The sequence below is a fragment of the Ylistrum balloti genome, unplaced genomic scaffold (assembly GCF_031769215.1).
Source record: "Ylistrum balloti isolate Yb309-2 unplaced genomic scaffold, AGI_CSIRO_Ybal_v1 Utg371264, whole genome shotgun sequence".
Lineage (NCBI taxonomy): Eukaryota > Metazoa > Mollusca > Bivalvia > Pectinida > Pectinidae > Ylistrum > Ylistrum balloti.
Window position 1 is genome coordinate 106350 of NW_026782681.1, and position 22399 is coordinate 128748.

At 39.9% G+C, this 22399-nt stretch overlaps 1 protein-coding gene across 1 annotated transcript; it reads left to right on the top strand.

Moving 5' to 3' along the window:
* The first annotated feature begins 11646 nt into the window (after positions 1-11646).
* LOC132561685 (uncharacterized) lies at positions 11647-12144 on the top strand. The gene has a single exon (XM_060226387.1). It carries the CDS (start codon positions 11647-11649, stop codon positions 12142-12144), a length of 498 nt encoding a protein of 165 aa, XP_060082370.1.
* Positions 12145-22399: the final 10255 nt, after the last annotated feature.

Sequence of the window (22399 nt, forward strand, 5' to 3'; positions counted from 1 at the left end):
TACATAGCATATCTCACTACATTTTGTTGTGAATATTGTGTAAAATTTTGTTAAATCTGTCCATGTGTCATCTACTCTCTCTGTCATAATATTTGTCTGATGTAATCTTGTCTGACCTCTTGTTATACATTGTCAAGTGTGTCAGAGTGAAAAACCTGTGTAAATCCGTGTTAACACACCTAGCCCGTCCCGGTAATTCTATGATAACACCACTGATCCCTTCTGGTAAATATTTGTTAACACACCTGGCCCGTCCCGGTAATTCTATGATAACACAACTGATCCGTTCTGGTAAATATATGTTAACACACCTGATCCGTTCTGGTAAATATTTGTTTACACACCTGGCCCGTCCCGGTAATTCTATGTTAACACACCTGATCCCATCTGGTAAATATTTGTTTACACACCTGACGCTTCTGGTAAATATTTGTTAACACACCTGGCCCGTCCCCGTAATTCTATGTTAACACACCTGATCCCTTCTGGTAAATATATGTTAACACATCTGATCTGTTCTGGTAAATATTTGTTAACACACCTGGCCCGTCCCGGTAATTCTATGATAACACAACTGATCCCTTCTGGTAAATATATGTTAACACACCTGATCCGTTCTGGTAAATATTTGTTAACACACCTGACCCTTCTGGTAAATATTTGTTAACACACCTGGCCCGTCCCCGTAATTCTATGTTAACACACCTGATCCCTTCTGGTAAATATTTGTTTACACACCTGACCCTTCTGGTAAATATTTGTTAACACACCTGGCCCGTCCCGGTAATTCTATGATAACACAACTGATCCCTTCTGTTAAATATATGTTAACACACCTGATCCGTTCTGGTAAATATTTGTTTACACACCTGACCCTTCTGGTAAATATTTGTTAACACACCTGGCCCGTCCCGGTAATTCTATGATAACACAACTGATCCCTTCTGGTAAATATATGTTAACACACCTGATCCGTTCTGGTAAATATTTGTTTACATACCTGATCCCTTCTGGTAAATATTTGTCAACACACCTGGCCCGTCCCGGTAATTCTATGATAACACAACTGATCCCTTCTGGTAAATATATGTTAACACACCTGATCCGTTCTGGTAAATATTTGTTTACATACCTGATCCCTTCTGGTAAATATTTGTTAACACACCTGGCCCGTCCCGGTAATTCTATGATAACACAACTGATCCCTTCTGGTAAATATATGTTAACACACCTTATCCGTTCTGGTAAATATTTGTTTACACACCTGACCCTTCTGGTAAATATTTGTTAACACACCTGGCCCGTCCCGGTAATTCTATGATAACACAACTGACCCCTTCTGGTAAATATATGTTAACACACCTGATCCCTTCTGGTAAATATTTGTTAACACACCTGGCCCGTCCCCGTAATTCTATGTTAACACACCTGATCCCTTCTGGTAAATATATGTTAACACATCTGATCTGTTCTGGTAAATATGTTAACACACGGTAATTCTATGATAACACACCTGATCCCTTCTGGTAAATATTTGTTAACACACCTGTCCCGTCTCGGTATATCTAAGTTAACAAGCTTGGCCATTTCTGGTAAATATGTGTAAACACACCTGATCCCTTCTGGCAAATATTTGTTAACACACCTGGCCCGTCCCGGTAAATATATGTAAATACATCTGATCCATCTTGGTAAATCTATGTTTACAAGCTTGGCCCGTTCTGGTAAATATAAGTTAACAAGCTTGGCAATTTCTGGTAAATATGTGTAAACACACCTGGCCATCTTGGTAAAGATTTGTTAACACATCCGGCCCGTGCCGGTATATCTAAGTTAACAAGTTTGGCCCGTGCCGGTATATCTAAGTTAACAAGCTTGGCCCTTTCTGGTAAATATATGTTAACACACCTGATCCCTTCTGGTATATATTTGTTAACACACCTGACCCGTCCCAGTAATTCTATGATAACACACCTGATCCCTTCTGGTAAATATATGTTAACACACCTGATCCCTTCTGGTAAATATTTTTTTACACACCTGACCCTTCCCGGTATATCTATGTTAACAAGCTTGGCCCGTTCTGGTAAATATAAGTTAACAAGCTTGGCCATTTCTGGTAAATATGTGTAAACACACCTGGCCATCTTGGTAAATATTTGTTAACACACCTGGACGGTCCAAGTAATTCTATGTTAATACACTTGGCCCGCGCTGTAAATCTGTTTTGCCACACCGAACAAGTTGCTGTAATTCTGCGTTAACACGTCTGGTTGAGGACGATAGCTATTATCTGGCTACCTCAGTGAAACCTTTTAAGTCTATGTAAAATACCTGATCGCTGGTAAAACCATGGGTATATCTAATAGGTAAAACCAACTGACTCGCCCGCGGTAAAACATAACTACAAATTGTAAAGTTTGGTAATGCATAACCGTCTCCCGACTAAACAAAGTAAAACACAATTTTGACTTTGATATAGCTTGATATATATATATATATATATATATGATAGCAAGAGATCCCAGCGCGATCTTAAAGCTTGATATATATATATATATATATATATATATGATAGCAAGAGATCCCAGCGCGATCTTAAAGCTTGATATATATATATATATATATATGATAGCAAGAGATCCCAGCGCGATCTTAAAGCTTGATATATATGATAGCAAGAGATCCCAGCGCGATCTTAAAGCTTGATATATATAATAGCAAGAGATCCCAGCGCGATCTTAAAGCTTGATATATATATAAAAATATATGATAGCAAGAGATCCTAGCGCGATCTTAAAGCTTGATATATATATATGTATATATGATAGCAAGAGGTCCCAGCGCGATCTTAAAGCTTGATATATATATTTATGATAGCAAGAGATCCCAGCGCGATCTTAAAGCTTGATATATATATATATATATATGTATATATGATAGCAAGAGATCCCAGCGCGATCTTAAAGCTTGATATATATATATATGTATATATGATAGCAAGAGGTCCCAGCGCGATCTTAAAACTTGATAGCAAGAGATCCCAGCGCGATCTTAAAGCTTGATATATATGATAGCAAGAGATCCCAGCGCGATCTTGAAGCTTGATATATATATATGTATATATGATAGCAAGAGGTCCCAGCGCGATCTTAAAACTTGATATATATATATGATATATAAAGCTTGATATATATGATAGCAAGAGATCCCAGCGCGATCTTAAAGCTTGATATATATATATATGTATATATGATAGCAAGAGATCCCAGCGCGATCTTAAAGATATATATATATATATATGATAGCAAGAGATCCCAGCGCGATCTTAAAGCTTGATATATATGATAGCAAGAGATCCCAGCGCGATCTTAAAGCTTGATATATATGATAGCAAGAGATCCCAGCGCGATCTTAAAGCTTGATATATATATATGTATATTTGATAGCAAGAGATCCCAGCGCGATCTTAAAGCTTGATATATATATATGTATATATGATAGCAAGAGGTCCCAGCGCGATCTTAAAACTTGATATATATATATGATAGCAAGAGATCCCAGCGCGATCTTAAAGCTTGATATATATGATAGCAAGAGATCCCAGCGCGATCTTGAAGCTTGATATATATATATATATGTATATATGATAGCAAGAGGTCCCAGCGCGATCTTAAAGCTTGATATATATAATAGCAAGAGATCCCAGCGCGATCTTAAAGCTTGATATATATATATATGTGTATATATGATAGCAAGAGATCCCAGCGCGATCTAAAAGCTTGATATATATGATAGCAAGAGATCCCAGCGCGATCTTAAAGCTTGATATATATATATATGTATATATGATAGCAAGAGATCCCAGCGCGATCTTAAAGCTTGATATATATGATAGCAAGAGATCCCAGCGCGATCTTAAAGCTTGATATATATGATAGCAAGAGATCCCAGCGCGATCTTAAAGCTTGATATGTATGATAGCAAGAGATCCCAGCGCGATCTTAAAGCTTGATATATATATATATATGTATATATGATAGCAAGAGATCCCAGCGCGATCTTAAAGCTTGATATATATATATATATATATATATATGTATATATGATAGCAAGAGATCCCAGCGCGATCTTAAAGGTTGATATATATATATGTATATAAGATAGCAAGAGATCCCAATGCGATATTTAGACTTAATTCAAACTTCATGTTGATAAGAAAAATCCTTGCTACATCGGTAAAACTATGTAAAACTTTAATCTTTATGTTACGTGTGAGTTGATATGTGTATTTTCAGTAAAGCTAACAGTGGTCTGCTACAGTTTAACAGTACTTTTATTGAAGTTTGACTTTTACAGAAATAAGTTAAGTGTAGCCAAAGTGAAAGCGTCATTCCAGAACACTGATGTTAGTATTATTGCCGTTATCTATGGCCATCACACACATATCTATCACAATCATGGAGAATAAATGGAGCTGAATGTTTTAAATGAAAATCCGCGATTTTACATCCTAACCATAGAACCCTTTGAAACTTGGACACAATGAACATGGGATGGTTTGATGGGAACAAAACCATTCTGACTTACCGTCTATAATTCTTATCTTTTTTATTTTATGTGCTCCATGTAACGATCAGGAATGAATATTCAATTTATGACAAGCTGAGAGCGCATGGCGTTTTAAAGTATACAGTGTCGACAAAAGGGAACTTGAAGTATTGAAAAGAGCAATTAGGTAGAGACACACTTTAAGAACCAGGGAATTTTGGTTGGACGATTTCTAATCGAACCACGGACCGTTTGTACTCTAAGGGTTGTGTCCTTTAGTAAAATACTGTAGTGATCTGCGATGCAATGGACCTTCCGTGTGTTGTTCAGTGAGGTAGCCACCAGTTATGGCAAGGAAACCCGGGCTTTCAACGAGTCGATACATGCAGAAATCAAACAAGAGACTATAAACTTGGCGGGTCGCTGTTTGTGTTATATAGCACGTGTGCTAGTATTTATAGTTCATCCAAACGAGCGTGACGAGCACGTTCTTTGCCAATATTTATTTATTTACGCTGTACTACGTTTACATGTTTAATCAGCATCGACCAATTTTTGTTGACATGGCAACGCTCGTATAGATGCACGAGCATTAAACCGATGTTAAATATATTTCAGATTATCATATTGCAACGTCTTGAGAATATTTAACATGGAGAACACCGCCAAAACAATTAAAAACAATGCGGAAGTTGGCCTCATATAACCCCACGTCTCTTGCCCATTCGCTTCCTAGTGTTCGAAGTAGGGGTATTCACCTTTATTTTCTCAAAATAATTGTGTGAGCCGATTCCCCGTAAAACTAGGTAAATTTAGCTACCTGACCTCGGTCAGTATACATATAAGATATACCAGATATTAGACACGTGCACATAGACACACCTGCATTAAGTATACATTTCATTTATTTATCCACAATCTTCTCAGACGCAGTATTATCATCGTCTGTTTAAAGTATTGGAGTTAAAATGTATCAAAATATCTCTTATCACCGTCACGTAACATATCAGGGAAATAGGAACAGATTGGGCCCTGCTGGGTTTGGAATAACCCCGTTTTTAATGGTATTTATTGTTAATTGAAAGTAAGATTTATGTCGATATGGCAGTTATAATTTATCAGCAGGGGTTCTTTTATTTTGTGACTCCGGTCCAATACCTACTGTGAACTGTGAATACGTGTTTACGTACTGTTTCTGGTAACAGTGATAACTATGTCAGATCTAAAACAAAGAAACAAAGACAAAAAAAAATACATTCATGTCGGTAAAGTATGCACAATGACCCGATGTTGACCTTATATAATTCCGAGACTGAATCACGTCTCTTTTACAGCAATTTAGAATAAGGAAATGAAAGCATTTTTAATTAGGTAATCTATGTACCATGCACGCTGAAAATGTTACGCTATTTTCAAACATGAAGACGTAGTCTTCCTTCAGTTCTAGTAATTTATTTGTGGGGCAGTTTTATAACATGTTTACAGCTGTGGGATCACACAACGTGCACGATCTATGCACGATAAGACAGCTGGACGAAATTTTCGCACGTCGTGGGGTTCAATCGTGGTTGAAATCAATTTAGAAACGACTTTGAGAAAAATGTGGGAGACAGCTTATTTACTTTCTAAATACATAATAGTACAAGTATATTTCCTAATCAAGCCGTTAATGTAAAGGTTGGACACATGTAGATCTATCACGTACACACCAAATAGTTAGATACACTCTTAAGTGTTTGTTATACGGATGACGGGCACGGATGCTGACCTGTTACGTATATACCGTAAAGGTACGTTTTGTTGCTCGCTGCACCACCACTCGCAACTCCCTGAGGTGTTAAACTTTCTACGACAAGACGAATTAATGCAGGGCCCAGTGTTACTTCGAAAACTATTAAATTGAAAATGACTTTTACAATCACCGATCAATTCTATTAAACATGTGATCGCTGTTAAGTCCTAAATACACAAGTTTCACGTTTAATTTTCAATCCGTAATATCAGCCAACCATTTGTACCAAACCGCACGGTGAGTATGTCATCAGATTGCGACTTTCAAGTATTCGTCCTGCTATATCTACCAGCTTAGATAAGCATTCCCATAAAAAGTTCCATGTGATTTTATCATCTTTTCGTGATGTATAACACAAACAGCCGTATTCAAACAACCAACAGGTTTTACAGACCAGCACTGAAAACATCGCAAGTTCAGGTAGTGATATGTGTTGTGGTCTTATTGGTTGGACATCTATAGAAGGTTATATTGATATTAAAAAACTGTTATTCTTTGGAAGATTGTGTTGTCTAGATAGAACTACGTTAACGTTTACTATATTCTTAAGACGACTTTACTCGCCACTTCTTAGAATGCCGAAAGATAATGTAGGAATTGTAGATGACATGATCAGAATTATTAAAAAGTATAACCTATATGGTATATTAGAAACTTTTATACAAGGAAGTGTATTCCCCTTCAAAGCGGCAATGGAAAAAACTAGTGAAAGCGAGTGTATGGTTGAAAAAAGAGCAAGAGTGGAAAGAACGTATGTCACGTGATAGTGAATTTTATATATTTAGAAATGTTCATTGTAAATTAGAGCCACACATATTTTGGAAGCTCGCAATGAAATTTCCTGAATGTAGAAGTTCAATACATTATGTCATGAAAATAATTGCAACTAGTTATATAAATGACCACCCAGAGTTGTGTCATAAATGTGGTATTTTACATAATGATATTTTAACTCATGTTGTGTTAGTATGTACTTACACAGAAGATGTACGTGATCTATTATGGTGTTCTATTTCCAATATTAACAATGACGGTATTTCACTAAGTGTTTATCTACATTCCCTATCAAGTCAAGAGTTATTATACATCCTCCTAGGAGGACAGATGACTTGTGATTTAAATGAGCATGATATGTATGTCTTTAGATTACGATCAGTGATATTTATTGAGAAAAGTTTTAAAATGTATCACCTCTGGTAGCATATGATCGCCTAACTGAGAGCATGTGCAATTCATATCATTTTTTTTCTATACAAGAATTATGTACATCATAAGGATAGTGAAACTATTAAATGAACTGTATTTCTTAATTATAATTGCCAATTATGTTTTTCAATTGATGTATATCTAGTATGCTCATGTAATGTTATTGTTAACAATTGTATATGCGTTGATATGTAAATGACTATTATTCTGTTTGTAAAATCTTCAGCTTGGAGGAAATAAAGAGAATAATAGTATAACACAAACAGCCGTATTCAAACAACCAACAGGTTTTACAGACCAGCACGAAAAACATCGCAAGTTCAGGTAGGATTTGTTTGGTTTTACAGATAACCCTGATAAAATAATGGGTTATCACGCCCTATATGTACAGGACAGGGGCGGTCTAGATATGTGTTAGTGTTTTTGTCCACATTCACCTCTTATATTGTATAACTATTTTAGATAAATCTTGAAGACTTAGACTCTGCTGTGATTTTCACGATTGGTCAGCTTTTTTTTATCAATTTCAGTGAGATGGTGTCGTGATCGACTGCATTATCGAGTGCCACTTACTGTCATACTGTTATTCTGAATAACATCCATGTTTTTACCGGATCAAAATATCGGGGACATTATTTTTCAGTTGTTTGTTTGTCTGTCTGTTGTCAACATCAACCTTACCCATAACTATTGCACCATTATAGGTAAGGTTTTCATATTTGACATGTGTGTGTAGTGTTCTCCTATTTGATACAAGCACTGATATGAAACAGACTATAAGCACGTGTTATGCAATTTCCACGTATGACGCCATCTTGAATTATACCGAGTCCACGAAGCTGACGGTCTTGTTTATCTGTCTTAATTAAGTAATTTATCGAGGACTGAATAATAGAACATGGTGTCAGAATTGAACCAGTGAAAAACTTTTAAAACACCTACAGAACAGACCAGTCGAAAAAAATGGCCACTTATCAGGTTACCGCGCCAGAACAATTTAATTTCTCGAACCCCGAGGAATGGCAGCGATGGGTAAGGAGGTTTCAGAGATTTCGCCAGGCATTCGGTCTTAGTGATAAAAGTGAAGAAACACAAGTGAACACACTCATTTATACTATGGGTAGTGCAGCCGAGGACATTTAGGCTTCATTGAACTTGTCCGAGGAGGAACGTGTCTATGACACAGTTGAAACCAAATTCAATGACTATTTTGTTGGGAGACGAAACACAATTTATGAAAGGGCCAAATTTAATCAGAGGAAGCAAATGGACGGTAAGTCTGTCGACACATTTATTACTTCCCTCTATCATCTTGCTGAACATTGTGGTTGCGGTACCCTACATGATGAAATGATAAGGGACAGATTAGTTGTTGGTTTGAGAGATGAACGGCTGGCCGAAAAGCTGCAATTATACTCAAAAATTAACACTTGAAAAGGCCATGAAACAAACTCGCCAAAGCGAAGCTGTAAAGAAACAACAGTCGGTTGTTAGAAATGACGTCATGAACAATAGTGCCGATCATAAACCCGTAGATGCAGTACACAGTAAATTTGTTACAAATGTAAACAAATCGCAACAGAACTTTCGCCAAAACAAACAATATCGGGGGAATACCAAGCGTGGCGGAGGCACCACATCTGGGGGTTCTAAATACAGAAATGTTGCTCAACAGGGTTCTTCCAGTCCGAGATGCGGGTATTCGCCTAATCACCTCAGGGAAAGGTGTCCAGCTAAGGATATAACCTGCAGTAAATGCAAGAGACGTGGAAATGTTGTCTGGGAAATGTCGGCGAAGTTTACGAGTATGACCATGATAACGTGAACTATTATGAGAACCCAAGGCCAGAGGAAGTCGCATTTCTCGGAGAAGTCGGGTGTATAGATTCGAATCCGTGGTTTGTGAATGTTCAACTTGAGCAGAGACAAGTGAAATTCAAAATCGACACTGGCGCAGATGTGGCAGTCATACCGAAAGTGCAAAAACGTAAAATTGCGGCGATCAGACAGAATTCTACACGGACCGTGCCACAATAAATTTGAAGTGTGCGGAATGTTTACCGGAAAACTACACGTCGGAAATAAAGTCGCGAGACAAGATATCTACGTCGTGAATGGTCTACGGCAACCACTACTGGGACGACCGGCAGTCGAACTTTTGGGACTTGTGACTAGAGTTGAGGAAGTCGGCGCCGGAGAGGAAACCGATTTCAAGGTCAAATATACGAAATTATTCACGGGTTTGGGAAAAAAATCAAAGTTGAATACCAGATTAAACTCCGCAAAGATGCATTTTCTTTTACGTTAACAACACCACGTCGCGTACCGATACCGCTCCTTCCAAAGGTGAAGGCCGAGTTGGCTCGGATGGAAGAACTATGCGTTATAGAGCGCGTCGACAAACTATGTGACTGGTGCGCGGAGATGGTGGCAGTGCCGAAAGCCAAAGGAACTGTGCGCATTTTTGTAGATTTGACTAAGCTCAACGAGAGTGTTTAAAGAGAAAAACACCCCCTACCGGAAGTTGATCAAACGCTAGGACAGCTAGCGGGTGCTAAACTTTTCACAAAGCTCGACGCCAATTCTGGATTTTGGCAAGTGGAACTGGTCAGAGAATCAGCGTTACTGACAACCTTCATCACGCCGTTTGGACGGTATTACTTCCGAAGGTTACCGTTCGGAATCTCGTCAGCGCCCGAGCATTTTCAAAAGAAAATGTCACAGATCTTGGAAGGCTACGAAGGAGTCGTGTGTCAGACATACGATGTTCTCGTTTAAAATAAAATCGAACACGACCGACGAGTAAACGCCGTATTACAGAAACTTCAAAACTCTGGTGTCACACTGAACAGTGAGAAATGTGAATTTTCCAAAACCGAAATTAAATTCGCCGGACATGTCATAAACAGTGATGGAATTTCACCTGACCCCGACAGGATCAAGGCAATCCGCGACATTGATTCGCCTACAGATATTTCTGGAGTCCGTCGATTTCTGGGAATGGTAAACCAGATGGGAAAGTTCTCGCCAAACCTCGCAGAGAAAATGACACCGATTCGCGACCTGCTCAGTAAAAAGAACATGTGGCCATGGGGTAGCGCCCAAGAGCAGGCATTTTCGGACATAAAACAGGAACTTTGTTCTAACCCAGTTGTAGCCCTTTACGATCCGAACAAGGAGACGCTAATATCGGCTGACGCGTCGTCATATGGAATCGGGGCAGTCATCACACAGGTGCAGGAAAACGGAGTGCGGAGACCGGTAGCGTCATGTTTGCGTGCGTTAACTCCGACGGAACAGCGTTACGTGCAAATCGAAAAAAAGGCTATAGCCCTCACGTGGGCATGTGGCCGATTTAGCGTCCTTATCATAGAATTGAAGTTCCGAATGGAACTTCCGCCGCGTATTCAGCGTTTCCGTATGCGACTTATGATGTTCAGCTATGACATAATCCACGTGCCGGGGAAGGAACTTTATACACCAGACACGTTATCCCCCTCCCCCGTGCATGGGGGTATTTCAGCCGAAGAGGAGAATTTCACCAAAAACACACAGTGTTTTGTGGAGTCGATTGTGGACAATTTTCCCGCGACAAACTCTCGGTTGGAACAAATAAGGACTGAACTAAAATCCGACCCAGTATGTTCAAAGTTAATGACATTGGGAGAATTGCCGAGTGACAAAACACACCTAGACGAACTTGTGAAACCGTATTGGGGACTGCGAGGTGAAATCCTCGTGGTTGACAGATTGATGTTGAGAGGTGATAGACTTGTTATACCGCCTATTCCGGGATCCTAGAGAAATTGCACGAGGGCCACTTAGGAGTCGCGAAGTGTCGAAAACGCGCGAAATCGTCAGTCTGGCGGCATGGTCTTAGCAGCCAAATCGAGGACGTGGTAAATTCTTGCCATATCTGTGCCGAGGCAAGGAACGACTCTGCCGAACCGTTAATACCAACTCCGCTACCGACACGTCCATGGCAACGCGCGGGTACAGATCTCTTCCATTTCAAAGGGAAAACAGACCTTCTTGTTGTTGACTATTTCTCACGTTTTGTGGAAATCGCCAAGTTGTCGTCAACGTCATCGGAGGATATGATCGTACATCTCAAATCCATATTTAGCCGTCACAGGATACCAGATGTGCTAATTTCTCATAACGGACCACAGTATGCGTCTGAAGTGTTTGTGCGATTCGCAAAGGAATTTGGATTCCAACACGTAACCAGCAATCAGAGATATGCACAGAGCAATAGTGAAGCGGAACGCGCCGTGCAAACCATCAAGAAACTGTTGCGCAAAAACAAGAATCCGTACGTCGCCCTAATGTCGTATCGTGCGACGCCCTTATCGAATGGGTATAACCCTGCCGAACTTCGCATGGGTAGACAAATACAAAAAAAAGTGCCAGTTAAGCCAGAAACACTCATCCCAAAATGGCCTTATCTAACAGAGGTGAAGGACAAAGATACTGAGCTGTGCGACAACCAAAAACGGAACTATAATCAGCGTCATCGCGTCAAAAATCTTGCACCGCTCAATCCAGGAGATCGCGTTTGGATAAGGGCAGTGGGACTCGTGGAGAGGTCGTGAAATCTGCACCCACCCCTCGATCTTACGTCGTTAAAACACCAACAGGCGAAGTGCGTAGAAACCGTCGCCATATCGTACCAACGACTGGACCAAAACTTCCGGAACCTATAGAGTACGATAACATTCCTACAGCTAGTGTTACGCGACCGCCGATCGTTGACCACCACCAGAATCGTACCGAGCCCGCGTCGCGTCCGATGGACAGTACACGTAATGGCTACCAAACAAGATCTGGACGGATGTCAGTGCCGCCAAAGAGGATGGACTTATAAAGTTAAAAGGTTTTTTAAAAGTTTAAAGTTTAAAATGTTTATCTTAGTTCTCATTAACATTCGTGAAAAAACTTTGACAGTTTTAGTTTAAAAGTAGTCGAAAAACAGTGCTAAAGGAACCTTGAAAGGAGATGTAATGTTATCCTATTTGATACAAGCACTTATATAATCACTATAATCACGTGTTATGTAATTTCCATGAATAACGCAATCTTGAATTATACCGACTCCACGAAGCTGACGGTCTTGTTTATCTGTCTTAATTAAGTAATTTATCGAGGACTGAATAATAGAACAGTGTGTTTCTTGTGACAAGATCTTTCTGGTTGTATCAAAATTTTGACCATGTGATTTTAATGTTGTTGCAACCATAATGTCATAATGTTTCATAAACACATCATATCTCTGGTGATAAGGTCGTGTGAATCAAACGAAGGTAACATTTCTTTTCAGAAAGTCAAACTAGCTTTTCAATTATATAAGTTTTATTACTGTTATAACTCTTTGACAAATTTGTATTTCTAGTACATTATTTTACAACACTTTATCTATTTCATTTCTAAGTTATGTTTTTAACTTTTAGAAGAAAAACTGTTTTAAGACTGAGTTAGTGTTAACTGATATGTAACTACTACAGCAGATAAGAGAGTGTTAAATGTAACATAAAATGGCTGTGAACCCGTTACGTCCTCCATTAAAACACCTATCCATCACAGCCTAACATACCTTTGTCTCATCATGAAACTATGAAGGCTAAATGGGAAAAAAATCACACCTTTTCAGCCTTACCAACACATTTGACTCGTTGGAAATTTAAGTTCAATAGTTACACATTATCAGATATAGAAATGCAATATGTCGATTTATATTTTTGTCATTGCAGTAACAGGATAACGATATTAATTTTTTTAACGTTTTCTCATTTGCACCACCAGAATTTTAACCCCGCTAGCCAACCACAAGGAACACAGGAAATGAATATTGTGTTATCACGACTGACAGGGGACGTACATTTCCATAGGGTGTGAGCTGACACGTGTACTGGACATCTACTTACATATCTGTACTAGACACGTGCACGGATGTGTGAAATTGGACACGTGGTTACACACGTTTTATTTCTGTACGAGTGTGTGGTACTGGGTACATGCTTACACACGTGATATTTCTGTACTGGTGTGTGATACTGGGTACATGGTTACACACGTGGTATTTCTGTATTGGTGTGTGGTACTGGGTACATGGTTACACACGTGATATTTCTGTACTGGTGTGTGGCACTGGGTACATGGTTACACACGTGGTATTTCTGTATTGGTGTGTGGTACTGGGTACATGGTTACACACGTGGTATTTCTGTACTGGTGTGTGGTACTGGGTACATGGTTACACACGTGGTATTTCTGTACTGGTACACACGTGGTATTTCTGTACTGGGTACATCGTTACACACGTGGTATTTCTGTACTGGTGTGCGGTACTGGGTACATGGTTACACACGTGATATTTCTGTACTGGTGTGTGGTACTTACTGGGTACATGGTTACACACGTGGTATTTCTGTACTGGTGTGTGGTACTGGGTACATGGTTATGCACGTGGTATTTCTGTACGGGTGTGCGGTACTGGGCACATGGTTACACACACGTGGTGTGGGTACATGGTTACACACGTGGTATTTCTGTACTGGTGTGTGGTACTGGGTACATGGTTACACACGTGGTATTTCTGTACTGGTGTGTGGTACTGGGCACATGGTTACACACGTGGTATTTCTGTACTGGTGTGTGGTACTGGGTACATAGTTACACACGTGGTATTTCTGTACTTGTGTGTGGTACTGGGTACATGGTTATGCACGTGGTATTTCTGTACGGGTGTGCGGTACTGGGCATGTGGTTACACACGTGGTATTTCTGTACTGGTGTGTGGTACTTGGTACATGTTTACACACGTGGTATTTCTGTACTTGTGTGTGGTACTGTGTACATGGTTACACACGTGGTATTTCTGTACTGGTGTGTGGTACTGGGTACATGGTTACACACGTGGTATTTCTGTACTGGTGTGTGGTACTGGGTACATGGTTACACACGTGGTATTTCTGTACTGGTGTGTGGTACTGGGTACATGGTTACACACGTGGTATTTCTGTACTGGTGTGTGGTACTGGGTACATGGTTACACACGTGGTATTTCTGTACTGGTGTGTGGTACTGGGTACATGGTTACACACGTGGTATTTCTGTACTGGTGTGTGGTACTGGGTACATGGTTACACACGTGGTATTTCTGTACTGGTGTGTGGTGTGTGTGGTATTTCTGTACTGGTGTGTGGTACTACACATGGTTACACACGTGGTATTTCTGTACTGGTGTGTGGTACTGGTGTACATGTTACACACGTGGTGGTTGTGTACTGATGTTTACACACGTGGTATTTCTGTACTGGTGTGTGGTACTGGGTACATGGTTACACACGTGATATTTCTGTACTGGTGTGTGGTACTGGGTACATGGTTACACACGTGGTATTTCTGTACTGGTGTGTGGTACTGGGTACATGGTTACACACGTGGTATTTCTGTACTGGTGTGTGGTACTGGGTACATGGTTACACACGTGGTATTTCTGTACTGGTGTGTGGTACTGGGTACATGGTTACACACGTGGTATTTCTGTACTGGTGTGTGGTACTGGGTACATGGTTACACACGTTTAATTTCTGTACTGGTGTGTGGTACTGGGTACATGATTACACACGTGTTATTTCTGTACTGGTGTGTGGTACTGGGTACATGGTTACACACGTGGTATTTCTGTACTGGTGTGTGGTACTGGGTACATGGTTACACACCTGGTAGTTCTGTACTGGTGTGTGGTACTGGGTACATGGTTACACACGTGGTATTTCTGTACTGGTGTGTGGTACTGGGTACATGGTTACACACGTGATATTTCTGTACTGGTGTGTAGTGTGTGGTACTGGTGTGTGGGTACATGGTTACACACGTGGTATTTCTGTACTGGTGTGTGGTACTGGGTACATGGTTACACACGTGGTATTTCTGTACTGGTGTGTGGTACTGGGTACATGGTTACACACGTGGTATTTCTGTACTGGTGTGTGGTACTGGGTACATGGTTACACACGTGGTATTTCTGTACTGGTGTGTGGTACTGGGTACATGGTTACACACGTGGTATTTCTGTACTGGTGTGTGGTACTGGGTACATGATTACACACGTGTTATTTCTGTACTGGTGTGTGGTACTGGGTACATGGTTACACACTTGGTATTTCTGTACTGGTGTGTGGTACTTACTGGGTACATGGTTACACACGTGGTATTTCTGTACTGGTGTGTGGTACTGGGTACATGGTTACACACGTGGTATTTCTGTACTTGTGTGTGGTACTGGGTACATGGTTACACACGTGGTATTTCTGTACTGGTGTGTGGTACTGGGTACATGGTTACACACGTGGTATTTCTGTACTGGTGTGTGGTACTGGGTACATGGTTACACACGTGGTATTTCTGTACTGGTGTGTGGTACTGGGTACATGGTTACATACGTGGTATTTCTGTACTGGTGTGTGGTACTGGGTACATGGTTACACACGTGGTATTTCTGTATTGGTGTGTGGTACTGGGTACATGGTTACACACGTGGTATTTCTGTACTGGTGTGTGGTACTGGGTACATGGTTACACACGTGGTATTTCTGTACTGGTGTGTGGTACTGGGTACATGGTTACACACGTGGTATTTCTGTACTGGTGTGTGGTACTGAGTACGTGGTTACACACGTGGTATTTCTGTACTGATGTGTGGTACTGGGTACATGGTTACACACGTGGTATTTCTGTACTGGTGTGTGGTTCTGGGTACATGGTTACACACGTGGTATTTCTGTACTGGTGTGTGGTACTGGGTACATGGTTACACACGTGGTATTTCTGTACTGGTGTGTGGTACTGGGTACATGGTTACACACATTTCTGTACTGTGTGTTGGTATTTCTGTACTGGTGTGTGGTACTGGGTACATGGTTACACACGTGGTATTTCTGTACTGGTGTGTGGTACTGGGTACATGGTTACACACGTGGTATTTCTGTACTGGTGTGTGGTACTGGGTACATGGTTACACACGTGATATTTCTGTACTGGTGTGTGGTACTGGGTACATGGTTACACACGTGGTATTTCTGTACTGGTGTGTGGTACTGGGTACATGGTTACACACGTGGTATTTCTGTACTGGTGTGTGGTACTGGGTACATGGTTACACACGTGGTATTTCTGTACTGGTGTGTGGTACTGGGTACATGGTTACACACGTGGTATTTCTGTACTGGTGTGTGGTACTGGGTACATGGTTACACACGTGGTATTTCTGTACTGGTGTGTGGTACTGGGTACATGGTTACACACGTGGTATTTCTGTACTGTGTGTGTGTGTGGTTACACACGTGGGTACTGGTGTGTGGTTACTGGGTACATCAATACACACGTGGTATTTTTGTACTGGTGCGTGGTACTGGGTACATGGTTACACACGTGGTATTTCTGTACTGGTGTGTGGAACTAGGTACATGATTACACACGTGATATTTCTGTACTTGTGTGCGGTAGATATAATACATTGTTACATCAGTTTACAGGTGTACGTTATCCTTGTTATAACACAATTAGTTCCTGTGTGATATCGAAGTTCTTATAACACAACTAGGAAAAGATTTGAGAGTCACTAGTACTGACATACGTAGTATACGAGATGGTATGGAATCGACCAAATTTTTTCGGTTGTCCTGTGGACCAATGTAAATTAAGGTCGAAAATAGTGTGACGAGATGGTAAACAGATTACAGACTAAATATACACAGGATGGTAACAATGTATTGAAGTCAAATTCGGCTGCGGTTTAAGACTTGGTCATAGTGATATATGCGAGAGTCTTGTGTAGAATTATTTGTGAGTGTAGATTTCTTTTTTCAGGAACAGAGAAGGCTTTCACTCTGATCTGGTGAATGTGTCGTCTTCCTGGGATCCCGAGTCTTTCTGATGTTCATTCAGTCGGGTCCCGAATCTCCTGCCTCTTTCTCCGATATATGATGCGTCGCAGTTCTTGCATTCGATTCTGTATACATATTCTGTGACATTCTCTTTGAGTGTTTTATCCTTAGGATGGACTAGCATATTTCACAGAGTGTTGTGGGGTGTCATAGCGGCTGCAATGTCATGTCCACGATAAATCCTCTGAATGGTTTCTTTGATGTAAGGGATGACATCTTATCCTTTCGTTTCAGTCGTTTAACTTTTACCAAATTCATTGTTATCTTTCTGAATAGCTCAATCCGGGTATTCACATATTTTCATGGTAATATGAATGTATTTTTGTTCTTGCTTCTTGTTTTGTTGTTCTGTGACAATCCTTTAACATCTGTAAAGGGAAGGTGCGTACAACGCCAAACTTCTGGTGTAAGGGGTGGTGAGACCGGAAGTTGGGGTTTGCGCCTATAGAGCAATACTTTGATAGTTCCGTTCTTTACTAGGAAGGTGTCAAGGAATGGTATAGTACCACCGATTTCCTCCTCAGAGGTGAATTTGATGTTATTAGTGATGTCTACGGTATTGATAAGCTCTGTCAAATCCTTCTGTGACCCTTTTTTAAGTAAATGTCATCAACATATCGTTTCCACAGACTAAGCTTACATTCTACAAGGGCCGTGGCTATTGCCTCTTTCTCCAAGTGCTCCATGAATAAGTCAGCCTTAGTCAGAGATACTGCACTTCCCATGGCTGGGCTGAACCATTAGTCTTTGAAAGCAGTGTATGTTGTTGTAAGCACAAATTCTAGAAAATCCTTGATGTCTTGGATATGAAGATTGGTGTTCTTCGCCATGACCGGTCTTGCTCTAGGCGGCTCGGAATGATACCAAGTGCTTTGTCAGTGGGTGTGCTGGTGAAAAGATCCATTCCTGATCGTTTTGGATAAGTACCGTGGGTATACTTTCTGCAAGGTCTTTCGAGTGATGTTCAGATTTCCCACCAAGGGCCCGAGAATGTCTGCTAATGACCTGGAGACATTGTAACCAATGGAACCAGTATAGTCCACTGTAGGCCGTAATGTATTACCTTCTTTGTGGTACTTAGTTGTGCAGTAGATACAGGTGTCTGTATTGTAATTGGGTGCTCTTATTATTTTACTTTAGTTTTGATAAGATAACTACCAGGTGCTTTATTTTAACTTTCATACCTTTTGTTGTTTCCAAGCATAGCCACGAATTGTTCTCATATTCGTCGGAGTCCATGACAACTGGGGCTTTCCAGGTGCTCGTAACACCATGATAGATCTGTCCTTGCTCGGTTGTTTAAGTGAGATGTATTCGTAAACAGAATTGAGTACAGTCTATAATCTGTTTACCATCTCGTCACACTATTTTCGACTTTAGTGTACACAGGATTATAGTACAACCAACAAGGCTTGCCGATCCTTACCATCCCGTGCACTACGTACGTCAGTGCTAGTACACTGGTCATTTGTCTGGTGTAGGTGACCGTGTAGTCATTGAAACGTCACACTCAAATCTGCTGTTGGTTGTGTTATAAGAGGAAGGTGACCGTGTAGTCATCAAAACGTCACACTCTTATCTTCTACTGACTGTGTTATAAGATGAAGGTGACCGTGTAGTCATCAAAACGTCACACTCTTATCTTCTACTGACTGTGTTATAAGATGAAGGTGACCGTGTAGTCATCAAAACGTCACACTCTTATCTTCTACTGACTGTGTTATAAGATGAAGGTGACCGTGTAGTCATCAAAACGTCACACTCTAATCTTCTACTGGCTGTGTTATAAGATGAAGGTGACCGTGTAGTCATCAAAACGTCACACTCTTATCTTCTACTGGTTGTGTTATAAGATGAAGGTGACCGTGTAGTCATCAAAACGTCACACTCTTATCTTCTACTGACTGTGTTATAAGATGGTGACCGTGTAGTCATCAAAACGTCACACTCTTATCTTCTACTGACTGTGTTATAAGATGAAGGTGACCGTGTAGTCATCAAAACGTCACACTCTAATCTTCTACTGACTGTGTTATAAGATGAAGGTGACCGTGTAGTCATCAAAACGTCACACTCTAATCTTCTACTGACTGTGTTATAAGATGAAGGTGACCGTGTAATCATCAAAACGTCACACTCTAATCTTCTACTGGTTATGATTTAGGAACTTCTATTCTGCAGACATTACCAACCTGATAAAAATGTTCTAAAATGAAAAGTAGAAACGGAATTTTTTCACCTTTTCACTCTCAACATTTTCATTGTTTCTTTGGAAAATTGTTAAAGCATTATCGAACCTCTTAGGAACTCCCCAACACTATCAGAACGGTATATTGACAGAGAATTGATCGCCGATTACAGCATTGGGGTGCTCTGTTTGTAATATGACTGACATTCCGGCCTGAGGGCACAAGGTCACACCGCTCTATTATCATTGTAAATGTATCAAGGTCAAGACCAGATATATTTTTACAAATGGCGCCAAGTCGTTATCTCTCGCTTACTAAGAATGGATTTTGTCTCAAATGTTTCTGTAACTGTCGTTTGCTTAAATGTTGCCAAATACCTCGCGGTATTTTGTCGTAGTTTTAGCGATATTCTGTTAGACTCCAAGTGTTCTATATTGTAACGCTATCATGTCCGGTTACGTTGTTAATGTACCGCGACAGAACTTAGATTAAAAGTTTTATCTGAAATAACAAAAAACATTGAACGGTAAATGACATACCGATAATCGTGGAATATTGCTTTATTTCTTTTTGTTTTGTTCAGTTCATTAAAAGCTTGATACGAAGAAATATTTAGAAATGGAAAAAAGCGGATCCGAACTGGCACACACTTTGTTGTCATATATTTTTTCTATGCAAGACAAAAGGAATGAACAGGACTGAATTGTGCAGCTTCTATAAACAAATATACAGTGGCAATTTGGTAGAATATCCTCAACAGACTCACGTTCGGCGAGACTTGGCCGAGATTTCTACCCCTGTCTCTCAGAGCTGAAATGTGGCCAAAGTAATATTGTATTGTCACGGAAACCTCCCTTTTGATGGACTGAAAAATGTTACACTTTACTTGAAATCTAACTAAAGTTCTGATATAAGGTTGTTTGTTGAATGTTTTCCCAAATTCATTTTGTTTTTGTTTGTAATTCCTCACAATTTCATACAATCAAGACCTAGTTACATGTCATTTGCCTTCAGATATTGTCTTCCTTTTTAATTAAAACACACCAACTCATTATGTCATTTAAGATTATGTTTGATAACTATTAATATTGCGTAGCTAGATATAATCTGTCAAATGAGGGGGAAACTTCCATTAAATGAGATTGGAACTTATTGGAATGGTAAACACTCCGTCCGCGAACTTGATGAAATCTTTGAAAACAGTGAGCAGATCGAGAGAAAACCAACAAAGGTAATCGGATATCCTTCTTACTTGATAACCTCTCTGTATCCAAAGGTTTAGTCATTAAAAAGAAAGAAACAAACAAAAATCAGATAAACAGTACTTTGTAGTACAGCTTTAGAATGATGTACTATAGAACCAGATATTAGCTGTATTGACATAAGTTTTGTCCTTCCAAAATTCGTAAGTGATGCAGAGGGTCCCGATTTTGAAGCTTAGAAAGCAAGTGTCGATAAATTTAGTATTTTTTTATATCTGATAATTTCAGAAGAACATCAAGTACATGTATATATTCTGAACCGTGCTACTATTTGAATGAATTGGCGTGTGGCATTCAGATCCACCAGCAGTGTCTTAAACACTATACAAAATACACACAGGATGATAGCATCTTTTAGTACAATCCTAGTACGTGATTGGAGCCGTGTAACCCGTATCAATATTTAACACAATATCTAATGTACAACCACAATGAAAACACATACTTTTTAATATGGATATCTCAACAGCGTTTTCTCAGAGAACCAATCTTTGTATTACAACAATGATAAGGCTTTCCATCCAGATAGACAATGCTACGATTCCCAGCAGAAATAGCACTATGTGTGATACAGTATAGTGAGTTGTAGGCAGTCACAATGCTTATTTTTTAATCTATTTCTGTGTTTGAATAGCACAGGACGTATAACAGAAGCTAAGAAAGTGTTGTGTGGTTACATGAAGTTACTCTTAATGTTGGATACAAACTAACGAACGTATGGGGAAATTCCAACTCAATGGAACGGGGCAAAATATAAACGAAATAAAGTATAAAAAAAATGTGCAGGATGAAGAAAGGGAACAATCTCTTCTGCTTCATCTTTTGACATCTTGTGGTGTACTTGACGTTGTTCTAAAATTGTCAGATGTAAGAAAATTAGGAAATTCCTAGAAGTGAGGGGATAGAACACCTACTCCATATAGACATTGACTTTTCTTTCGATCACTTTGGATTTTCCTCAGTCGCCTCCTAGGTTTCAAACTCTTTTGATCACTGACGAGTCCTACAAGTAGGACACAGCTGCATGGTGCAGTTTAGATCATCTTTGGCTATGCATATCTAACTAAATTTATATTAAAGGTGACCTTCACTTGTGCGTCTTTTATACAATCTTGGACATCCACGGGAGTCGTGATATTACATAAAGTCACATTGTATGAAGATTTCATGTACAAATAAAAACAGATAAATGTAACTTCTTAAATGTGATTTACAAATATATGCAGTACATACATAATGATACTTAATTCATACTTATGGAACATTACCCCTCCTTCTGGTACATCACCCCTCCTTCTGGTACATCATCCCTCCTTCTGGTACATCACCCTCCTTCTGGTACAACACCCCTCCTTCTGGTGCATCACCCCTCCTTCTGGTACATCATCCCTCCTTCTGGTACATCACCCTCCTTCTGGTACAACACCCCTCCTTCTGGTGCATCACCCC

Excerpts from the sequence above, each read along its gene's own strand:
- LOC132561685 (XM_060226387.1), top strand. The coding sequence starts at position 11,647 with ATGATCGTACATCTCAAATCCATATTTAGCCGTCACAGGATACCAGAT.